Source organism: Nyctereutes procyonoides, unplaced genomic scaffold (genome assembly GCF_905146905.1).
Source record: "Nyctereutes procyonoides isolate TBG_1078 unplaced genomic scaffold, NYPRO_anot_genome, whole genome shotgun sequence".
Taxonomy (NCBI): Eukaryota; Metazoa; Chordata; class Mammalia; order Carnivora; family Canidae; genus Nyctereutes; species Nyctereutes procyonoides.
This window is the reverse complement of record NW_026575121.1, coordinates 30,565,347-30,582,903: the sequence shown is the minus strand read 5'-3', so window position 1 is coordinate 30,582,903 and position 17,557 is coordinate 30,565,347. Positions and strand designations below refer to the sequence as shown.

The following is a 17,557-nucleotide window of genomic DNA, read 5'->3' as shown; positions in this document are numbered from 1 at the left end:
AGTGAAACATATTGTTTGCTATGACTAAGAGGAGAAAATACTGTCAAGTGATACTGATTCTGTGATTTTAGAATGATAAAATCTGGTTTTATTGCTGGGTAATCTCTGTAGCATATACGTTTGGGAGGGTTGACAGACACTCTTTAAATGTAGGTTACTTTTTGGACTTCTTAGAAATTTGGGAGTAGTTTTGTTAAAGGTTTATTATTAACGCTCAGGTACAGACTACTGATGTGTAATTGCTTTTGTTTTTCCCAGGTTGATGGACTTAATTCTCTCCATTCTGTTAAAGCCAGTGCTAACCGATTCACAAAAACAAGTCAGGGAAGAAGTTGGAACACTGGGAATGGGTCCCCTGATGCAATCTGTTTTTCAGTAGACAAACCTGGAATAGTTGTAGTTGGTTTTTCTGTCTATGGAGGAGGTGGAATTCACGAATATGAGTTAGAGGTCTTGGTTGATGATGTAAGTACCACTCTTATCATGTTCATCTTGCTGTGTGGGGTTGTGTGTTAGAACCTACCTTTATCATAGTAAGGCTGCCCAAATCTTTGAGAGGTAGCTGATTAGTCATTAGTCATGGCAGACATGAAAGAAATTCAAAGAGATCAGTTTTGCATGATTGCTGATGTGCCATTCTGGATCACTTCTACCTTGTATTTTTTGCACTTTCATCTCCTCTCCAGAGGAGATGTTAAATGAAAAGATTAGAAATTACATAGCTAAGCCCCTGATTATAACTTCTGTATAATTTTTTTTTGGCTATTGTAGTTTTTTAAGAAACAAGAACAATATTCAGATTGATATTATTACCTATGCCAGTGATTAAAACAATTTTGTCATAGAGTGCTAGTGGATGATTATTAGTAAAGGTACTATTGATTGATTAAACTGTATCTTGCTATATTCTCTAAATTATTTAAAGAATCTGAGCTTTCACAAAATTTTATTAAAATGGGACAGAAAGGTACCATATAAATCATTTAATAATAAATAGAAATCTGTATCTTGATTCTTTTTAGCAATTAATTTATTTCCCTATTTCATTAGGCTCTATAATTAGGTTCACACTCTTCTAATGAAGAAGTAGGAATCTTTTTAAGACATCAAATGAGAAAAGCCCATTTAAATAATTTAGGTTGTAGAGTCCTCAGGAAATCAGATAAAAGTAAATAGTTTAGCATACCAAAGGTTTTTTCTTCAGTGTGTATGGGGAAATGCTAATGGATAATTTTATATGCAAGAAAATAAACTGCTTAAAAACAATAAAGAATATGGTGGGTTTTGTTTTGTTTTAATTAGAGTGAACATGCAGGAGATTCAACTCATTCTCACAGATGGACATCTCTAGAATTAGTCAAAGGAACCTATACAACAGATGATTCACCCAGTGATATAGCTGAAATCAGACTTGACAAAGTTGTTCCTTTAAAGGTAATTTCAATTATGGTTCTTTTGTAAATAAGAGGTATTATTATGTAGTGAACTTAAAAAGTAATGAAAAGTATTCCTTAGTGGTACTTTAGATGTTTATAGAGTCACTACTGTACTCCTGATATTGTATTATATTCTATTTTTGCAAAAGGTCTCTTAAAATCTGGTATTATAGAAAGTATTGTTAGGTTTTGGAGTCAGAACTAGCTTCAGATGCCTGCTCTTCCACATAGTAGCTCTAAGACATTGGACATCATTATTTAACCACTCTGGGACTTATCTGTGATTGGAAAGGAAAGCCCCTACATGGTAGTGTTGTTCAGATGAAATTAAATAATGGAATAAAGGGGCACCTGAGTGGTTCAGTGATTGAGTATCTGCCTTTGGCTCAGGTTGTGATCCTGAGGTCCTGGGATCGAGTCCCATGTCAGGCTCCCCAAGAGGAGCCTGCTTCTCCCTCTGCTTATGTCTCTGCCTCTCTCACTCTCTCTCATGAATAAATAAATAAAATCTTTAAATAATAATAATAATAATGAGATAAAGTACTTGTTTCCCTGCCTAGCACAGTATAGAATCTGAGTAAATATGAGTTCCTGTCTTTCCTTCTCTTGTTTCAAAACTCACTTTTTAATAAAGTGGACTTAATAGAGTATTAACTATTAAAGTTACTGTTATAAAAGTTATAAAAGTTGTTTATTCATATAACTTTATTGTGTAGCAGTAAATAAGTAGTAAGCAAAATAAATTTTACTTAATATTTACAATGAATGGAGTAATTCTAAATTCAATGATAAATTATTATTTTTATTATAGAGCAGAATTTTGGATAAGGTAAGTTCATCAGAGACATTATCAAAAAGAGTTTAGGTACCAAAAAACAAAAAATCTTCACTATGAAGTTTATATCATAGATTATAAGGCACCAGTGTCTGTATCTCATGTTTTGTATGCACAGTGTATCTTATTTGAGACAATTTTTGCTTATGAATATTTTTTCCCATTTCTCTCCACCTAATTCTGTCTTTAAGTGTCTCTTAAAAAAATCTATGGATTCACTATTATTTTTTTCCCACATTTGAAATTATTTCAAATTATTTCAAAAGTGAAACCCATCAAAGAAAAATGTTAGATTATGTAGTTTAAGTCTTTTGTTACCTTGTGGGTAAGAGCTGGAACTTACTTCAGACTACCTATATTCAAATACTAGTTCCATCTTATTAGCTGTGTAACTTTGAATGAGTTACTTAACTTCTCTGTGCCTCAGATTCCTCATCTGTAAAATAGAAATAGTAATAGTACTTACCTCATGAGGTCATTTTAAGGATTAATTTGATTAAAGCACATGAAGTACTAAGTACATGAGGTACTTAGTTTCTTTTAAAATAAACATCAGTAGGGATCCCTGGGTGGTGCAGCGGTTTGGCGCCTGCCTTTGGCCCAGGGCGCGATCCTGGAGACCCGGGATCGAATCCCACGTCAGGCTCCCGGTGCATGAGCCTGCTTCTCCCTCTGCCTGTGTCTCTGCCTCTCTCTCTCTCTCTGTATGACTATCGTAAATAAATTTAAAAAAAAAATTAAAATAAATAAAATAAACATCAGTAAATGTTACTTATCTTTCTGTTTGATTCATTACAAATGTGTTCAATGAGATCATCTATAAATATGCCAAAGGAATTCAGTATATTTGTCCAGGTTTTTTATATTCTCTGTACCTTATAAACATGTTTTACATCTTTATCGTGAAGGAAAATGTTAAATATGCTGTGCGCTTGAGGAACTATGGAAGCCGTACAGCCAACGGAGATGGAGGAATGACCACAGTCCAGTGCCCTGATGGTGTGACATTCACATTCAGCACATGCAGCTTGAGTAGTAATGGCACAAACCAAACCAGAGGACAGATTCCACAAATACTCTACTACAGGTGAGTGTGTGTGTGATTCCACAGTTACTCTGCTACAGGTGAGTGTGTATGTGTGATTCCACAGATATTCTACTACAGGTGAGTGTGTGTGATTCCACAGATATTCTGCTACAGGTGAGTGTGTGTGTGATTCCATAGATATCCTACTATAGGTGAGTATGTGTGATTCCACAGATACTCTGCTACAGGTGAGTGTGTGTGATTCCAGTTATTCTACTACAGGTGAGTGGGTGTGATTCCATAAATACTCTACTATAGATAAGTGTATGTAGAGACAAGGGTACTATCTTAAAGTGACAGAAGATGTATAGTTTATTACCAAGGTAAAAATGCTAAAGGCACAATTATAATTATACATGTAACTGCCTTGCACGTAACTGCCTTGCACATACCTGTGCTAATTCATGTAAAAAGATCTCATTTTAATAAATTCAGTGTTTACTATAAAGGGGAATCCTTTAAAATGTTTTTGTCATTATTTCTTTAATATCTTTGAAATTTTTATGTCTTGGGCATATGTGCTATTTGTTGTCAATTTTATAGTGTTTGGTCTGCAGTTTCCAATTTAAATGGAATTTATTAATTTCATTTAAAAATACCAAAAATTAATGATCCAATAAACTATCCAAGTACTAGTGTTGCCTTGATCCTGTGATCTAGTCTGTAGTATATTTTGATATCTGTGAATCCAGTTCTTGGGGTCCTAGAGTACATAATATGTTTCTTATCCATTCCCTGTGTAAATAGTACAAAAAGAGAAAGATAACAATTTGGAATAAAAAAATCTAAATATACATTTGTCACCTTATCTGAGTTTTTCTTTTAGTGAATTAGCTAGAATCCTAGGTAGTGAGTACCATTTATTGTATCTACCCTCATCCTGACTTAGCCTCAGAGCACCAAGGTTGTGTATCACTTTCAGAGACTTGCTGCTTCCTCTTTTTCCTTCGTAAACAGTCTGGGAACACTGGGCAATTAATACAAAACTGTTATCCTGGATGTAGATTTTTCTCCTGCCTTGCTGCATGTGAAATAAAACAGAAATGGTAGGTGTTAAATAGCTTCCTGGTGGGGTGTTGCTGCCGAGATACAAGTGTTTTCTAGTGCTTTTACCCAATCGTAAAAAACTTTTTGTTACATAGCACCATGATAATCTCAAACCATGCATTAAAACCGTATCATGCACAGAAGTTATATATTTCAAAAAGTTGGAGAGCCCCTTAGAAGCATCTGCTATCTAGACTTTCTTACACAGAATACAGTGTTTTAAATATTTATGTTTGCCACCAAGCTTTAAATGCCTTTAGTTTTAAATTTAAAATTAATTAAATTTAGGGGCACCTGGGTGGCTCAGTGGGTTAAGCATCTGACTCTTGATTTCAGCTCAGGTTGTGATCTCAGGGTTGTACAGTCAAGCCCCATGGAACATGGAGTCTCCTTAAGATTCTCTCTCTCCTTCTGCCCTTCCCCCTCCATGTGTGCACACTCTGTCTCTAAACTTAATTAATAATTAAACAAAGTAAAATGTTCTAAATCTGACCTTTTCTGACTCCCATAATTAACAGTTTAATCCAGACCAGCACTGCTGTTCCCTGGGTAACTTTACAGCTTCTAACCAGCCCCCTCCTTTTGCTGTGTTCCTACTACAGTCAGTTCTGCACAGTACAGCCAGAGGAATCTTACAGAAATGTGCATCAGGTCAAGTTCTGCCTTTGCTCAGAGTCCTCTCAGTTTCCCATCCCATTATCAATTATAAGGTCTTACAGAGGTGTACAAAGCTCATATGATCTGCTTCCTGTTACCCTCCATGTTCCTTTCATTCCAGTCACACTTGTCTTCACTCTGTTCCTTAAACTTGCTGATCTTGTTCTTGTCTCAGCTTTTATCTTACTCTTCCTTTCACCTGAATGTTTTCCCTCAGCTTTTTTTTCTTTAATATAATTCAGGCTTTTGGTTACATATCAGTTCCTAAAATTGACTCTCTGTGGTCTTATTTTAAAATAACTTTATTTCCTTACTTTGCTTTATTTTTCTTTGAAGTCCTATCACTTCTTGAAATTATATAGTTACAACTTTAGCTTTTTTAACTTTAAGTGAGGAGCTCTAATCTAGATATGATAAGAGAGTTAGATCATGTTTTACCTACCATGTAAAATCTCGTGTTACTCTTCTTAAAGGAGTGAATTTGATGGAGATTTACAATCCCAGCTTCTAAGTAAAGCCAACGAAGAAGATAAAAACTGTAGCAGAGCTCTCTCTGTGGTAAGCACTGTTGTTCGAGCCGCAAAAGACCTCTTGCACAGAGCTCTTGCAGTGGATGGTAAGACTTTTATTTTCTTAATAGTCATATTTTAGATTCTTTATTCTGTAACTTCTACACAGAGTTACTGAGAGGAACCATCTTACAGTATCCCAGAGTGTTTTATTCATTGTAGATCTGTACATACATATACATTCATTTTGTATAAGCCATACTCTCCATATGCAGGATTTTTAGAATGTAAAAACCAGTTACCTTCTACCTGTTACTTTCTTAGTTAATCTAATAAGAGAAAAACTCTTCATTAAGCTGAGTCTTTGCCTTATCCTTCCTTTAGTAGTCAAAAAGCATTTTGTTTTCTCTTTTAGGTGTGGTTTTCTTCCTATATGTCCTATTTCCAGTAATGATATCACCATTCACCCAAAGATCTGACTAATCCAAACTCACTTATCTGATTTGAGTTCTGTGAATTCTTCCACTGGCATCCCTCCAGTTTGTATTCCCCTATCTGTTCTTCCATAGTTCAAGCTACCATGGTACAGGCATGTGTCTTCTTCCTCATGGATGGATAACATCCCAGCAATCTCACAGCCACCTTTCTCCCACTCCCCATCTAGTTACCTAGTCATCCTCTACACTGACAGCAGAGTTCATTTACAAAAGGATTCATTGCTATCCACCCAGCCTTACTGTTACCTATAACATTTGTTCCTAAGCCTAGTGTACATTTGGGAATCACCTAGTAAATCATCTGGGAAACTTGCTGAAAATAAAGAATATTTGACCTATCCAAATTAGGGGTTTGGGTTGGGGTAGGAAACTGTATTTTTAAATAAGTGCATCCTATTCTGATGCAACAACAGATATAGAAAGAAGTATTTGGGAATAATTGGCCTTTAATGTAAAGGTCATCTCAACCTAGACTCAACTTATCTTTCCAGAATCATGCTCATGGATCAATGATTAAAATGTCCATCAGCAAGATGCTTTCTTTGGTAAAATAGAAGACAATATAGCTTAATAACAGCATTTTTGTAGTGTTTAATATGTGCAGGCATTTTTCTAAGCGTTTTACATATATTAACTCCATCTTCGTAACATACAGTGAGGGAAGTACTGTTATTACTCGTTTGTACAGGGGAGTAACCTGAGGCACATACTAATTAAGTAATTAGCCTAATGTCATGCATATAGTCATGTGTGGTATCAACACTTATGGTTTAAAATCATGGCTGTTACTGTAGGTTTTAATCCTGAGTTTATCATTTACAGGTATATGATTTTGGTTAAGTTATTTAACGTGTACCTTGATTTCCCCTTGTGAAAAGCAGAGATAATAAAAGTATCTTATTCTGAGGATTAATTGAGATGGCTTATGTATATAAAGCCCTTAGAATAGGGCCAGGTCTCTTACAAGCATTCAGTGTCAACTATAATTTTATTTTGCTCAAGAGAATAGAATATAGATTTAATACAGAATATATACAATACAATGAAATTACCTTCTAACTATAGTTTTAATGACTTTTTTTAGCTGATGACATTCCAGAACTGCTTAGCTCTTCCAGTTTGTTTTCCATGCTGCTTCCCCTTATTATAGCCTACATAGGACCAGTAGCTGCTGCTATTCCCAAGGTGTGTAATTTAATTCTGTAATTTTTTGTATTTTTAAAAATATCATTATTTTTAGACTTTGTATTTTTCCTTTATAAACACTTTAATCTTTGAAGTATCTAGGTTACAAGTAACACACAAAGATAGACGAGTTAAATGGTAGAAGTTATCAGTTAAATCTCTCTGTTCTTCATTTTGTTTATTGTATTACTGTGCTTACTTACTGGCTTTACATTTGAAGAATTTGGGAATGAGAAATTTACTTTAGAATTATGACATATAAGGAAAGTTTAAGTTAACTTACGTTATTGTAATTCAGGAAGTTGATGCCAAGTCTTTTTGGATAAGAATATCAATGTAGAAGGATAAGGGTATTTACAATTGTGAAATAGTCAAAACATGGAGGAAATCATAAACTATTGATTCTTTGGCATAATTAGATATTGAGTAAAACCATTTTACAGCAGATTACAAAAAGGCAAAGTGTTTAAAAGTATAGATGAGGTTATTTTCATATAACATCTAAGACATCTAAGGTAAATCTTTCTTTTCCATAGAACAAAATTTTCTTTGAATGAAAACTTAGAGGAACTCTCAGTAATGTCCTTGGTAATTAGGGATAGCCAACAATTATAGTAAATAATTTTAAAGCAATTTTCACTTTTATTATCTCTTTTAATCATTTCTTTTTATTCTAGGTGGCTGTAGAGGTCTTTGGCCTTGTCCAACAGTTACTTCCCTCAGTTGCCATTTTGAATCAGAAGTATGCACCCCCTGCGTTCAATCCTAATCAGTCAACAGATAGCACTACAGGAAACCAGCCTGAGCAAGGCCTCTCTGCTTGTACAACCTCTAATCACTATGCTGTCATAGAGAGTGAGCACCCCTATAAGCCTGCATGTGTGATGCACTACAAGGTAGGCACCGATTCCTAGTCAGAGTTTAAATTTAAAACTTGGTTTGTTGTTTTATAATGATATCTTAAGGGATACTTTGCCTCTGTTTAGAAGTATAACTTGTTATAGTATTTAAATATAGAAATCAGCAGATGTTTAGGCACTGTCAGATACACAAAAGAGTTTAAGATAGAATTTTTATTGTTAAAGCATATAGCTTTGGAGTATTTATGAGAATTGCTCTCATATTTTTTGCAAGTATAGTACAGTATGTAATGTTAAACTGCATATTATGTATTGTAATAGTGGTGGATATAAGCATTAAAATTTAAAGATCATATTTTTGGAACTGATATTTAAGCCATAACCTGAACTCCAAAAATTTGCATATCCAAAGTAGGATTTAAGATTCTCTAATATAAATTATGTAAAACAAAACCATATAAAACATTTTTAAATAGAATATTATTATAGTGTATTCCAGAGTCCTTCTTGCTTGCGTTTTAAGTTGTATCACATAAATTGAGGAGAGGGAGTATTCATCTGCTTCATCAATTTAATTATAAGTTTTATGTGCTTGTAAAATATTCAACTTTTTATTACAGACTATGGTAAACAAAAAAGGACGAACTAATATAGTCACTCCACTTACGCATCATTCCAGATTCAGTAGTTACCAACTCTTTAAAGTTTTAACTTAAATTCCACTTAGTTAACATATAGTGTAATATTAGTTTCAGGTATACATTATAGTGATTCAGGACTTACGTACAACACTCATACTCCTCACAAGTGTACTCCTTAATCCCCATCACCTAATTTCACCTATCCCTCCACCCACCTCTTAGCCAGACCTGTTTCATTTATTCCCCACCCCTTTATCCCTTTCTAGATTATTTTAAAGCACATACATGGATATTTCATTATGCATCTCTAAATATAAGGATCCGTAAAAAAGTAACCATATTATTACACCAAAACAAATTCTTTCATGTGATCTTGTGCATTTTTAATTGTTTGAATTAGAGTCTGAATAAGTTTTCATTTTTTTAACTTTTTGAATTAGAATCTAGAAAAGATCCATACATTGTGATGGTTTATTATGTCTCTGAAGTCTCTTGTTATCTATAGTTCCCCTCTAACTTCTTTTGTTTCCTTAAATTTTATTTAAGATACTGTATCATATGTCTTTGTTAGATAGGAAGCCTCTTCAGCTTGCCTTCTGAATCCTTTAGACATACCTTTTGTAGTCATTCATAGCATCGTCCTTCTCTGGTATACGATGTTCTAGGTTCATCTTCTACATCTCTTGCCTCATATCTGAAATCAAAGCCATTTTTACAAAATTCCCTGGTTCTTTTTAATGGTGATAGGTATATAAAAGCCAAAGTTTGGCAAGAAGAATTTGGCTCATTTTTCTTGGGTTGGTGATTGTTTCTAAATATTTAAAGTACACAGAACTAGTACATACAGCCCCACATAAACGTGCATGTATTTATACACACAGGCACACATTATTTTTATATGTGTGTATATATTTCTATATAGATATATTTATGTATATATATTTTTTGTAAAGATCAAATACCTCAAGTTTGTACTGATGATATTAATTCGAAATAAGGTCCACAGGACCTTATTTATACTTGAATACTTGAATCTTTCTCATACATCTAGATTACTGTCCCTGATGACACTGGGAATATTAGAATTAGAAAATCAGTTATTCATTTGGGGGATATGTGTGTCTTTTGTTTGTTGGGTGTATCCCAGCTAGGATGTATAAAGAAATTACTGCTTTAAAGTGTGTGAGTGTGGTTAATTACTGTGTTTTAAAGTAAGTTGGAATAATCTGTTTATGATTATGCCACTAATTGGACATACATTTGGCATCATTTCTTTTTGTTTTAAGATTTTAGGCACTGCTTTTTATAACTTATTTTATAACAAGTTAAATTATTACATTATCTTAATTCAAATCTATAAAGCAAAGGGTATTTAGGGAAGTCTAGCTCTTACCTTTATCCCCTCACTCTGTTCCCTCCTTCCCTATCATAGGTAACATTTCATCATTTCATTTTATCATGACTTTGTAGTTTATCCTTCTGTTTTTTTTTTTTAATGTAAGCATAGTCACATACAGATGCTGATATGTAGTGTATGTTATTCATTCCCCATGTGTTTCAACTTTTTATTAAAACATTTCAAACCTGTAGGAAAAAGTAAGATTTATGCAGTGATCACCTATATGCCTTTCAACCAGCTTAATCAGTTAACATTTTGCCACGTTTGTTATATTTATGTATCTGTATTTATTACCACTGAATCATTTAAGAGTAAGTGAAAATGACCTATCACCTTATTCCTAAGAACAGTGATTTATTTATCTGTATAGCAACAACATACTAATCAAATTTAGGGAAATTTAACATTGATGCTATAGTATCATAATAAATAGAAGTAGTATATCATGTTATAAGCTAAACATTTTGCCAGGTGCCCCAATAACAGCATTTATAGCATTTTTCTAAACTCGGATCTGAGATTCAGCCGGGCTCATTTGGCTGTCAAGTCTTCACTGTGTCCCTTTGATCTGAAGCAGTGCTTCAGGCTTTCCTTGACTTTCGTGACATTGGCATTTATGGAAAAAAAATCAATGATTTTGTAAAAGCTTCCTTTTATTTAGACTTGATTGATTGTTTCCTAGTGATTAAACTTAGGTCAAGTGTTTTGGGCAGCAGCACTTCATAGGTGATTCTTCTCAGAGTATCCTATCAAAAGTACTTACTACTTGATTAAGAGGATATCTGGCAAATTTCTCTGCCAGAAAAACATCTTTTTCCTTTGAAAAGGTTTATATGTAGATGGCTAGAGACTATGTAAAAACTACCATTCCCTAACAGATTTCATCCAGTGGTTTTAGCATCCATACGCAAATCACTTGTTGCTATAGTGGTTTCAAAGTGGTGGCTTTCTATTCCTTCCATGTGGTATTCTATTGTAAAAGATGGTTTTCCCATCCCTCCAGTTTTAAACACCCATTCATTCATTTTATGTCTTTATATAGATACAGATTTAACTATTTTCTTTTTGCTTAATGTTATAATCCTTTGCTGTCAATATACATTTGGATGCTCAAATTTTAATTGATTTGGCTAGTGAAAGTTCATTCATGCTGGATTCTATGTCCTTTCACTAAGTTTTTATCAGTTTTTGAATACTCCACACTAGTTCCAATCAACATCATAGCAGTCTTTTCTTTATGCCTATCCCATTTACTTGTCATTGTAAAAAATAAAACTACTAAGTAAAATCAATTTCCTTGCAAAATGTTTGTCTTTAGAATATATCCCACTGGCATTATATAACAAAGTACTATATTCAGAATTTACTTGTAGTACTTTTTATCTATATATACAGGTTGCTTTATGATCACTTTGCAAAAAAGTTAGGCTAGTTTGGTTTCTTGTACTTAATTTTTGTGAGTTTTCCCCCATCTTGCTTGACTTAACTTTATTTTTTAAATGTGTAAAATATTAATGACTGCAAAAATGACATTATACAAAATAATATGCTCAGAATTATGAGGCCCTGCCCTTTCCCTTCTCTGCTTCTCACTATTCCACTGAATATCCTGATGTTTCCTTACTGTGTTCCTTTTTGAAAAATAGATAGATGGATATAGATGTAGTCTTATTTTTCTCTTTATTTAAAAATGGTAGCACACCAGGGTACCTGGGTGGCTTAGTCAGTTAAGCATCTGCCTTTGGGCTCAGGTCATAATCTCAGGATCCTGGGATCCAGCCTCCCCCCCCACCCCCCAACATTGGCCCCACCCCCCAACATTGGTGTCCTAATTGCTCAGCAGGGAGTCAGTCTGCTTCTCCCTCTTCCTCTTTCATTCTCAAGAAAATAAATAAAATCTATATAAAAATGTTAGCACACTAAATATACTATTTTGTACTTCTTTAATATAACAACATGCATAGAACTCTCCCCATATCCGCTTAAAGAGATCATCTTCATTCTTTTTTATAACTGTTTAGTACTCCACTGTGACGATATAGTTTATTCAGTCAGTCTTATATATGAGCATTTCAGCATTCTGTAAATTTTTTTTTAAGATTTGAATTTATTTATTCATGAGAGACAGAGAGAGAGAGGCAGAGACACAGGCAGAGGGAGAAGCAGGCTCCATGCAGGGAGCCCGATGTGGGATGCAATCCCAGGACTCCAGGACCACACCCTGGGCCAAAGGCAGGCGCCAAACTGCTGAGTCACCCAGGGATCCCTCTGTAAATTTTTTTGTAGTGAAAACCTTGTGCATATGTTTGGGGATTATTATTAATATATTCAGAAATATATATTTAAATTCCTAGAAGTGGGATTGCTGGGCCAAACAAAAATGGAATGAAGAGCCATATGCTTCATACGTTTAGGGTTACTGATTCAGAAGGTGAATGCATAAGTATCTTTGCTAGATGTTGAGTAAGTCCTTTCTGTAGAGGTTATACCATTTTATGTCCCCACCAACCATATTTGAGAGTACTTGTTTTTTTACAGCCTCCCCAACAGAGTAAATGGTTAAATATTGGACCTTCTAATAAAATGGGAAAAATGGTATTTTACTTTCATTTTAATTTGCATTTATGTAATTATGAACAAGGTTGACCTTTTCATTTAAATGGAGATTTTTTTTTAAATCCTTTTCTAAAAATGTTTGCCTTAGTCCTAATGTTTTTAGACCAATATCATACTTAGGAAATTTCTTAATACTTGTATCATATCCTATAACTGTTTCATAATTTACTATTTAACATGGTCCTATTTAATTGTAATTTGATTACCAAAACAGAAATTTCTCTACCATGATGATGACAGAAGCTTAAAGTGGCCTTAAAAATACATATAATTATACGCCATCATAAACTCATAGTAAAACTTTAAGTTTTATTTACTATAAAAACTTTAGGAAAATATAAAAATCTAAGTTTTCATCGTGTGTGTGTGTGTTTTTTTCTTTTTAAGATTTATTATTTGAGCAAGAGTGAGAGTGTACTCGTGGGTGCACATGGGTGCGGGGAGAGGGAGAAAAGCAGACTCCCCGCTAAATGTGGAGACTGCTGTATGGCTCCATCTCACACCCTGAGATCAGGAACTGAGCCGAAATCAAGAGTCGGATGCTTAACTCACTGTGCCACCCAGGCACCCCTTGTCGTGTGTTACTGTTTATTCTCTTAATACATGAAGTTCTGAAGTATTTTGCTAATGAAAAGTATCATTTATAGCACATCCTATGAATAGTGGATAACCTTAAAGTGACTAAAACCTTACATTTTAGAGATTTATTCACTTTCTATCAATATATCTATATATTTTACCCATCAAACTATATTTTCATTTACCTACTTAAATTCCTTAAATGAATTCTGACTGAAATGGAAAATTTATTATATAAATAAACTGTTCCACAAGAAAATTAGATAGCTCAACTTTTATGGAAACTACACAGCCTTGTAATATTTTTTAAATGTTATCTGTGTGCTTATAAACATTATTAATGTAATGTCAATCAAGCATTAGGTAGAAAGAAGTAAATCTTGTAAGTAGAGAGTCAGGACAATTGATGCTTAATGTGAATACCTTGATTTCTTATATTGAAGCTACTCTATTAATTTCTTACTTAAAATCAGTTTACAATATGTTGAAAGCATCATCTTTACAGTATGAGCTGTTTCTAAAGTAGGAAAAAAACAAAAGTCAAATTTTTTTAACAAATAAAGTGTTCTCTTGCCTGTTGATCTCAGGTGACATTCCCAGAATGTGTACGGTGGATGACAATCGAGTTTGACCCCCAGTGTGGCACTGCACAGTCAGAAGATGTCCTTCGTTTGTTGATTCCTGTCAGAACTGTTCAAAATTCAGGATATGGACCAAAATTGACATCTGTTCATGAAAATCTTAATTCCTGGATAGAATTAAAGAAATTTTCAGGGTCCTCTGGGTGGCCTACTATGGTTTTAGTGTTGCCAGGTAAGTTATTTTTTTCTTCTATATGGTAAAATCTGTGCATCTGTGATAATTATGTTTAGTAAGGATACATCACTGAAAATGTTTACAACTTTTAGAAAGAGTTCTTCAAGACCTACTACGCATCCAGATTGCACCTGAATAGTGAAGACGACCCTGGACAGTGGATATAGCATGACTGAATTTTAGAAGAGAGATTGTTGTGAGGATCTTATAAAAAAAAAAAAAAAAAGATAGCTTGACCAAAGCAGAGTTAATATTGAGGAGTGGCTGGCTGTAAAGTTGGGAACAAACTATAGAAAAAGTGAATTTGATCTTTTATTTTCCTAGTGAGTGCAAGACTTTAAGAACTTAACCAGGACTCATTTCCAATCAAGAGAATTGGTCAACCACCTAACCTTCTAAATTATGTTAAAGCTGTTGTTTTCAGTTCTTCGGGCTTGGATGGGTGTGTGTGTGTGTGTGTGTGTGTGTGTGTGTGTGAGAGAGAGAGAGAGAGAGAGAGAGAGAGAGAGAGAGAGAGAGGGAGAGAGAGAGAAAGAAAAGCAGCACTTTTGTTACTGCTGTTACTGGTGTTTTCCTTTCAGAGAAAGTTTGTAAGTTATTAAAAGTGTATGTAGTCTATTGTGTTTTTAACTGATTAACCATCAGTATTCTTGTGATTCCTCAAATTCATAGGCTATTTGAATTCAGAAGCTTCTTTTTTCTAGTCTGACCCACCTTATTTGTTTGTAAGGGGCCAGGTAAGAGGATTGCTCACTCTGAAACAGAAAAGGCTAACTAACTAACCTAGGTTACTCTAGTAATTGACAGATGAAAAACGATAAGTCGTGTAACAGAAAGGTAGAATATTTGATAAGGAGAGCTTGGTCATAGAGAAAAATAATAATTCATGTGGGATGGTTCTGTTTGTTGGCTAGCAGTGTTTTTAGCAGTCTTATTCAAGTAGATACAGGAACACCGCCCACCTCAAAAAGACTGGGCTTTTTTGTATCCAGTTTGTATTGCTGCCTATTTTGAAATAGATAAAAGATACGGAGAGGCACTGGGGTGACTCAGACAGTTAAACATCTGCCTTTGACTCAGGACATGATCTTAGGGTGCTGGGATAAAGCTCCCTGCTCGACAGGGAATCTGTTTCTCCTTCTCCCTGCTTGTGCACGTGCTCACTTGCTCTCTCATTCTCTCTCTCTCTCTCTCTCTCTCTCTCTCTCTCTCTCTATATATATATATATATATATATATATATATATATATAATAAAATCTTTAAAAAAAAGCTAGGGAAATGTTAATGAAATTGTTTCAGATTTTGAACTCAATGTTAGCTTTTTCTCTTAGGAAATGAGGCCCTTTTTTCATTGGAGACTGCATCAGATTATGTGAAAGATGACAAAGCTTCTTTCTATGGTTTTAAATGTTTTGCAATTGGATATGAGTTTAGCCCTGGACCTGATGAGGTAAGAATGAATTATCTTCTCGTTCTGTTAAGATTGCATTTCTGAGGGCTGCTATTTTTTTTTTTTTTTAATGAGGGCTGCTATTAACTAAAGTTCTCTTTGCTTGCCTATGTTCAAGAAGCCTGAAATTTATTTTAAGTTAGGGTGTATAATTTAAAACATGTTATAGTTTAGTTTTGTGTAGTGTTCCTATTTTTTTTTCACTTTTAATACATGAAGAGAACGGGTCTGTGCAATATAATGTAGCCTTTAAAGAGAGTATAATTGCGCCTGCTCCAAATCTGCTCAGGTGGCTCTACCTTCCTGAGTACATAATAGAACCTGATTTCACAATGGGACTAACTTCTATCTCTTCTAAATGTTTCAAATCATACAGTAAAACAACAGGTGAAAAAAATGATCACGTTACTTCAAAGTAGTGAATGACAAACTCTTTGGACAGTTAGCCTATAGGCCTGGACCTTATAACATGCAGAAGACATATTATTGACCCTCTTCCACTCTCTATTTAACCACTCACCAACATGTTCTTCCTTCTGGTATCAAAAGTTATGCTTGGATACAAATCACATTATGTTGATAATCCACATTATCTTCCAAACACTTTATCTTCCAAAAATTTTTTTAAAGCAGCTGATTTTTTCTTTTTCTTTTTCTTTTTCTTTTTCTTTTTCTTTTTCTTTTTCTTGTCTTTTCTTTTCTTTCTTTCTTTCTTTCTTTCTTTCTTTTTCTTTCCTTTCCTTTCCTTTCCTTTTCTTTTCTTTTCTTTCTTTTCTTTTCTTTCTTTCTTTTCTTTCTTTTCTTTCCAGGGAGTCATTCAGTTGGAAAAAGAATTAGCCAATCTTGGTGGAATTTGTGCTGCAGCTTTGATGAAAAAGGATCTAGCACTTCCTATTGGTAAGTCTGGTCAAGTACTAGGTGTTTATATATATATATATATATGTATTTTTAATATATATTTTTAATTTCAAGAGTAGAACATGTTTATTTTATGACATTCTGAAATAAGTTAGCAAAATGAATTCAGTAGTCCCATACATTCATGAGCAGTAACTTTAATATACAGATAGTTTGGATTTTCTTTAATGAAGACTGAATAGTATCCTCTGGTCTTTTGTTTTCACATACAAACATGCACACAAACCCTTCCTAGGGAGCAGGCCCGGTGGTTCAGCGGTTTAGCACCACCTTCAACCCAGGGCCTGATCCTGGAGACCCAGGATCAAGTCCCACATCAGGATTCCTGCATGGAGCCTGCTTTTCCCTCTGCCTGTGTCTCTGCCTCTCTCTCTCTCTCTCTCTCTCTCTCTCTCTCTCTCTCTCTCTCTCTCTCTCCTTCATGAATAAATAAAATCTTTTTTTAAAAAAAAAAAGCCCTCCCTAGGCACATAAATGCTATGTGCCAGGCACTGGGTTAAGCACTGGATATGTGATATTAAGCCAAAAGTTTGAGATGTTTTAAAAATATCTTAGTGGACATATCAGGGGCACCTGGATGGCTCAGTCAATTAAGCATCTGCCTTTGGTTCGGGTCATGATCCTGGGGTCTTGGTATCAAGCGCTGCATTGGGCTCCCTGCTCAGTAGAGATCCTGCCTCTCCCTCTGCCTCTCCCACTCCCTCTGCTTGTATGTTCTCTCTCTATTGTCAAATAAAATCTTTCAAAAAATATCTTAGTGGACATACCAGGTAGACAATTGAATATTCATTGTCTGGCACTCAGGGGACAAGTCAGTGGAAATGTCATTTGAACAGTTGATGTTTAAAGACAGACCATGTGAAAGAGAAGCTAGGAAGAGGAATGCAAATGAGAACAAGAAGATCACCCAAGATCAACGGTGGGATTTGCCAGAGTGTCAAAAATGGACAGGCAAGTGGAAGAGGGTTTAAAAACCACCCTGGTACAGCAACCAAGGAGGTAGGAGTAAAACCAGGAGAGAGT

The 17,557-nt window shown here is 34.5% G+C and overlaps 1 protein-coding gene across 1 annotated transcript in view; it reads left to right on the top strand.

The window, feature by feature from the left end:
* The window catches only part of MYCBP2 (MYC binding protein 2), a 262,011-nt gene that overhangs the window by 138,262 nt on the left and 106,192 nt on the right, over positions 1-17,557 (top strand). Inside the window, 9 exon segments of the mRNA XM_055335749.1 lie at positions 259-465; positions 1,303-1,434; positions 3,180-3,358; positions 5,536-5,678; positions 7,153-7,253; positions 7,931-8,149; positions 13,936-14,161; positions 15,498-15,616; positions 16,426-16,513. Coding sequence (XP_055191724.1) covers positions 259-465; positions 1,303-1,434; positions 3,180-3,358; positions 5,536-5,678; positions 7,153-7,253; positions 7,931-8,149; positions 13,936-14,161; positions 15,498-15,616; positions 16,426-16,513 — 1,414 coding nt within the window.